Below are 6,625 nucleotides of genomic sequence, written 5' to 3' on the forward strand. Positions count from 1 at the left end.
CTGGAGGTAGAGTGGTGACCTAGACAAAAGTGCTGCTTACCTTCACGAAGTTCATGATCTAAGATAGCAGACTGATAAAATAATCTGTGATTATCTCAGTTTGTTTATTGATTTAAGAACCATGAGTGAAATCAGCTACGGGATAAGATTGGAAGTAATTGGGGGAGTAGGAGAGATCTCTGTGAGTGGAGATTTGTATTTTTATTTTTATTTTTTGGGCAGAGACCTGCTGGAGGAGAAGGAGCATGCCTTGTGGGAGAGAATATAAGACTGAGGGAACAGTGAGTGTGAAGCCCAGGGAAAGGAAAGCACTCACCCACCACTTAACGAAAATGGTGTTCAGTGTGGTAGCAGGGTAATGAGTGAGGTGAGGGGGGAGCAGGTGACGTTGTCACTGAAGCCAGACCTTAGAGGCTGTCAATCCAGATAAGGAATCCTGGTTTAGTTCTCTTGCAAAAGCAAGTCACTGGAAGGTTTTAACCAGAGGTGTAACAGAGCCAATTTACCTTTTAAAGAGAACAGATTATGGTCTGAAGGTGAAGGCTGAATTAAATTGGCATTGCTCTTATTCCTTTTATCCCCTTTTAAAGATTTAAACTCGACTTGAAAATGACCTAGGTTTATGTTAAATGCCTGTTGAAAATTTGTTTGGTAGGACTCATCCTTCCCAATCATTGAAATTCCCATTTTCATCTACAGCTCTATTAACTGGCCATAGTTTCAACACCTAAAACTGCAAAAATTCGCTGGTAAACCATTTTTGGCCTGATGAAGGCAATATTTATTTGATCAACTCACTCAATGGGATTGGCATAATAAGAATAGAATAGCACTTATGAAATGATACTGATATTTTTAAATTATGATCTTAAAGATCAGACTTTTAAGGTTGGTCTTTAATTTTAGATGTTTTGCTTTAATGGAGATGTTTGTATGTATTTAACTTGCCTAAAAATCATACACATACATAACATAAATACACACAGTCCATAGGGAGTTTATAGCAAAAACAAAATAAAACGTACACACTCACAAATTTAGAAGTTCTGTTTTAGTGACCATTTCTGTTATTTTATACTTAAGAAATTTGCTGTCCCAACAATGGCAATAATATGCATTTCTCTGGTAGTCATCTCTTTTCCTGTTAGCATAAAATTTCAAGCAATAAGCAAGGAAAATTCCAATTTTGATAGTGATTTTAATTATAACACTTATCACCTATTGCATGCACTTTTTATACTTTAGCTTCTGAGATTTTCTCCTAGGTATAGCTCCTGGCTATAATTCAACACCGATCTATTTGACACTAAACAAAACTTTACTTCCCTACAATATATTTTCAATACAGATGAGACCTACACAAATTAGCTAAATATGCTAGAGCCCTTTCCCACTTCTGATGGTGCTTGTTTTCTACAACCACCTCTTGTGTTAGCATTTGTTAGTATCAACCAATGATTTTTGAGATGTTAATTTACAATGTCTTAAGGGTTTTTTCTTCCAACAGTTAATGAAAATTTCATAGAGGTCACTTGAAGGCCTGAAAGCCATTGACCCTACAGAATGAATTTTTAATGGGGGACATTCCAGGAACATAGCCAAGTCATGTGGGGGCTATTTGGGATCTGGAACGGGCCTTTCTTTCCTTAAATTACATCTACTGCTGCGTTCATCCTAAGGCCACACCTGCCTGAGATAAATTTGTCTCATGGAAAGTTATCCTGTAACTTTGTAAGGTAGGCACTCAAAAGTTTTTGTCCTTGGTTGTACTTAAAATGTCATCATAATTTCCTCTTAAGGGTTATGTAACATTATCATAAGGATAAAGAAGTATAATGATTAATTATAGTAAGATTAATTAGTATTTACATTCTACTTTTCTCTTGCAATTCCTTTAGAAACATAAGCTAATTAATAGATTAGATGCTGATATTTTGTCTTCAAAGAGTTTAGTGCTTTAGATTATGATTCATGTCAAGCTCAAGTGCTTCTTCAGCATTTTTTTTTTAGTGCAGTGTATGGTATAACAGAAGGCAGGTATTTTTCTTTCCTCTTCCACGGTAAGCTGGTAAAAGGTATTTGGACCGCTTATCACACCCATTTGTGCTTGCAGGTGTTCTAGAAACAGTGGGGAGAAAGTCGCTTTCTTTGGAGAAAAGTTTAGTGGGATATTAACATGTACGTGTATTACAGAAATAAAATGCATATTCCTATAAACAGGTGAAGAAGGACTTTTTGCTTTCAAACTGCACCATTCTGCACCTTGTATTGTGACCAGTTTATGAGAATTTAGAAGAGTGTTCAGAATTCTTTGCAGAGCGAAACAACCACTTAAATGCCTAGAAAGCCCTGTACTTCCACAGCACCATGAGTCTGCATATCTCACCCCGAGTCAGCTGTCCTCGGCTCTCCGTGCCGGGTGTTCCCTTGCCTTTAATCCTGCCTTAGCTTTGTGGCTATTTGGTGTCATTATCCCACAGTATTTTGGTTTTTGTTTTTCTTAGATTATTGTCCATTTTCTCATTACTTTCTTTCTATTTACCTTGGGTATACTTGGTCTCCTTTTTTAGCTTTATAAGTTAGAAACTTAGGTCATTCATTTAAAAACTTGTATTTTTTATAAGATATCTTCAGAGCTACAAATTTCCCTCTAATCTCTGCTTTGAGATGTTATATTTTCATTTTAACTCAGTGCAAAATATTTTCTCGTTATTCTTGTGATTTCTTCTTCGAGTCATGGTTATTTAGAATTATGCCTTTTAATTTCAAAATATGTGGAGGCTTATAGATAACATTTATTCATATAAAATTTTATTCCACTGTTATTAGAGTGAAATTCAATTTTTAAAAATTTGATGAAATGTTTTTAACACTCAAACATTTGATCTATATTGATAAATGCACTCCATGTGTTCTTGAAAATAGCATGCATTTTGCAGTTGTATGTAATATGTAAAATGTCAAATTAGCTCAAAGTGGTTGGTAGTATAAATAAAATCTGTACCATTACTACTTTTTACAATTTTTTTTATAGCTGAATCTGTTAGAGTATGGTGTAAAAACTCCAATTTTGATGATAAATTTTGATTATATCACCTTTTTATCCTGTAGAGTTTGTTTTTTGTTTATTGAATTTCTTCTATTAAGTATACATACATTTATTACTTTAATGTTTCCTGAGGAATTTTTTTTTTTTTTCTGAGATTAGGAACCTTTTATTGAGATAAAGCAAACAGCAAGCTAAAAATACTAGAGCATGAAGACAGGCTGAGGAAACCAATCTGATTTCTTATTCCTTTATGGTGGCCCAAATGACGAACTAAAGACACTCTAAGATTCCTATTTATACTTAAGGCAATTTAAAAAGCGAGGTCTTAGCCAAAAAGCCTGTACCTGGCATTCAAAAAAATATGTACACTTTTTTGGATGGACTAAATTAGACCTAAATTGGCGACATAAAATCTGTACAGCAGGGACCTGTTTTTTAGCAGGTAAGCCTATATACAAGTAAGAATCTCTTACTCTTGTAACATTGTCCTGTTGAGAAAATGTTTAACTCTTATGCCCTGTAGAAGCCTCTGTGACCCCAGAGAAGCACAGACCTATCTTTACTAGAGAACTATTTACACTGCACATAAATACACATACAATACACATCCGCCCCCTCTAATTTGCCAAATAGGCTGTGAATGCCTTCTGTGAGGGGTGATGGCTCATTCATTTTTATATCTACAGTGACATTTAGTAGGCATCCAACAATATTTTTCTTTGCATGAATGCTAAACAAAAATGCTTTTACAACACCACTACTGGTTACATTCCAAACATTCCCATTACCCAACTCCAAAACAGAAATACTAAATTGCTACCAAATTTACTGTGTTTTTCACAATATGGTACCTTCAGGACTTTTTAATGTAAACATGCTTGATAACTAATTTTCAAAATAATGATACAAATTTAGCATTCTTCTTGGAATGGAAGACTTGCTCGGAGGTTACTTCATTCTTTTTCTCTTTTTCAAAAGTGCATCTCGTAGTGCCAGCTGCTTTTCTCGGAAGGAACGCTTGTTTTTTGACCGGACGTTATAGCTATATCGCATCATCATAAAGTTCTTCTGTTTTTTCTTCTCTTTATTTGTGGAACTGGAAAATGGGTTCATTTTGGTTTTCTTCCTCACAAATTCTTTTCGGTCTGTCTTTCCAGCCACTGCTGTTGCTAGTCTTGTCTCCTTGTCAGATTTTGGCTTTTTATGAAGGCGTTCAATGTCCCGAAGAGAAAGTAACTCACCCCTGGGCTCCTCATCACTATCTATTTCAATATATTTCCTCTTCTGGGCTTTCCCTGGGGTAGCGTCGAGTTCTTTCCTCATTTGGGCTATGCGGATTTTCTGGAAGTCTTCCTGAGTTAGAACTCGGCTCGTGCTAATGGCTGCAGCTTTGGCTTTCCGCTCCTCCATGGGCATCCTGTTGAGCTTCTTGAATATTTCTTGCTGCTCTTCATCAGAAGAATGATGCACATCAACCCACTCACCATCAGCATCTGCCTCCTCACTGAGACTGGTACTTTCCCACCCATCTTCAACATTTTCAGCATTCTCTTCTTTTCCAACTTCTAGAACTTCTGCTCCTGGAATGTAATCTTTAGCATCTAATTCTTCATATTCTTGCACTCTTGCTTCTATGGAGGCCTCTGTAGGCTTGCCCCGGAATTTCTTCTGCAACATCTTAGGATTCAGTGTTCGGAAGAGCTGAATCAAAGTTCTAGCAGACATCATCACATTCTTATCTCTGTGTGTTTTATACTGAGCTAGGTCTTGGAGAAGTTCTTCAGTCATGGCTAGAGGACATCGAGCTGTTATCTCTTTTATAGCATTAATTCCTACTGTCATGACCTCCCCAGAATTCTTGTCGGTGACAAAATTGTTGGCCACAGTCATTAGCACTGACTGAATGATCTCTGGGGGTACTAAGTGATGAGATGCTTGGGCAGCAAACAGAAGGATCTTTGTTACTTCTCTTTGGTGGGGCTGCAGAAATCTTTGTACGAAGGGATAGAAGTTGAAGAGAAAAAGCTCATGAATGCCCACCAATCTGGAGATGAGGTTCATGAGCATCATTTTCACCTCAAACCTCTCCGTAGAGCTCTCTAGTTGTTTTAATAATTTTTCTGCAAAATCTTGGGGATCATGAATCAGATGAATAGCTGAAAAGTTAAACACCTCTGGTTTCTTCTTCTTTTTTTGTTTCTTGAGCACTTTCATAGCCTTTTCCAACCTTTTCTTGTTTTTGGAGCTTTTCTTCCCCGTGGCATATTGCACTAGGAGGTCTCTTGCTGTTGGTCCTTCATCCTCGGATTCTGAGTCGCTGTCCTGTTTCTCCTCTTCATCTTTCCCAAGGAAAAATGTCAAAGCAGCAACTAATATCTTGGTGACCTTAGAGAAACATGCAGTTGTGATCACACTGACAGTTTTGGCATCATTCCAGATGTTTCTTCTGTAGAGTTCAATCATCACATCCAAAGATATCTTGGCCGCAGTTGCATTGCTATCTCTTAACATGGTGTACATGAAATTCTGCAACACAATATTCACTTTATTGTTCTTGTGTTTTGCATTTATATTCTTGATATCAGTGACAATATGTGTGTATAAAGTCTTTCGCAGAAGCTTATCATGGCAACGCAGAAGTTCAAAGAAAAGTTCTAGCAAACTTGATGGATTGATGAGATTCTTATTTCTCAGCAAGATCAAAGCTTTGCAAAATGTCATTCGAAGATCTGGATCCAAGACAGTGTGATTGTAGGAGAGAAGATCTTTCAGCTCTTGGGGAAAGTTACTTAAATGTTCTGGGTGGCAGTGACCAATCTGTGCCATAAACATCACTAGCTCTGCCAGTTCTTTGCTAGGTTTATTTGGTTGTAATTTAAAAATCTCCACATTGGATTCGTAGTGATTATACTGCTGTAGAAACTCCTCGACGTAAGCTGGCGGATCCCGCTTGATCAGATTCTGTAACTGTGGCAGGTTGCTGGGCAGCTTGTTATTGTTTCTGTTAGACATGTTGGTTGCTGAGTGGCTCGCAAGAAGCGGTCTGAAGAAGCACCTCACCGCTAGCAAGGCCTTTCCTGAGGAATTGATCCAATATCCCTCTTTACTTCTGGTTAATCTGCCTCACCTACAAATCTACATGGTCTGTTATTAATATTTTCACACCATTTTTTAAAATGTTTACTTTTTTATGATATATTTTTCTATATTTTTCTCCACTCATTTTTCTTTCAATTTACCTATTTTTTTATTTAAAATATGTTGTAGATAGCATATGGTTAGGTCTTTTTTAAAAATCTAGTTTGCATTTAATTGGAATCTTTCACTTAAATTTTTAATTTTTAAAAAATTTTCCAATTCAATATTTTTTTCTTTCATAATAAAAGGTTTCTAAAAAATTTTATTTTAATTCCAGTGAAGTTGACACAGTGTTATATTAGCTTCAGGTGTATGCTATAGTGATTCACTGATGCCATACACGCCCCCATGCTCATCACAAGAGGACCCCTTGACCTCCCATGGCCTATTTCACCCATCTCTCTCCCACTCCACCCCGTAACCATCAATTTGTTCTCT

General features: G+C 36.7%; 1 protein-coding gene across 1 annotated transcript; it reads right to left on the reverse strand.

Moving 5' to 3' along the window:
• Positions 1 to 3,199: 3,199 nt before the first annotated feature.
• LOC121489235 (protein SDA1 homolog) lies at positions 3,200 to 6,143 on the reverse strand. The gene has a single exon (XM_041751982.1). It carries the CDS (start codon positions 6,059 to 6,061, stop codon positions 3,998 to 4,000), a length of 2,064 nt encoding a protein of 687 aa, XP_041607916.1. The 5' UTR covers positions 6,062 to 6,143; the 3' UTR covers positions 3,200 to 3,997.
• Between the last annotated feature and the right edge of the window lie 482 nt (positions 6,144 to 6,625).

The sequence above is a fragment of the Vulpes lagopus genome, chromosome 4, assembly GCF_018345385.1.
Source record: "Vulpes lagopus strain Blue_001 chromosome 4, ASM1834538v1, whole genome shotgun sequence".
NCBI classification, from domain to species: Eukaryota; Metazoa; Chordata; class Mammalia; order Carnivora; family Canidae; genus Vulpes; species Vulpes lagopus.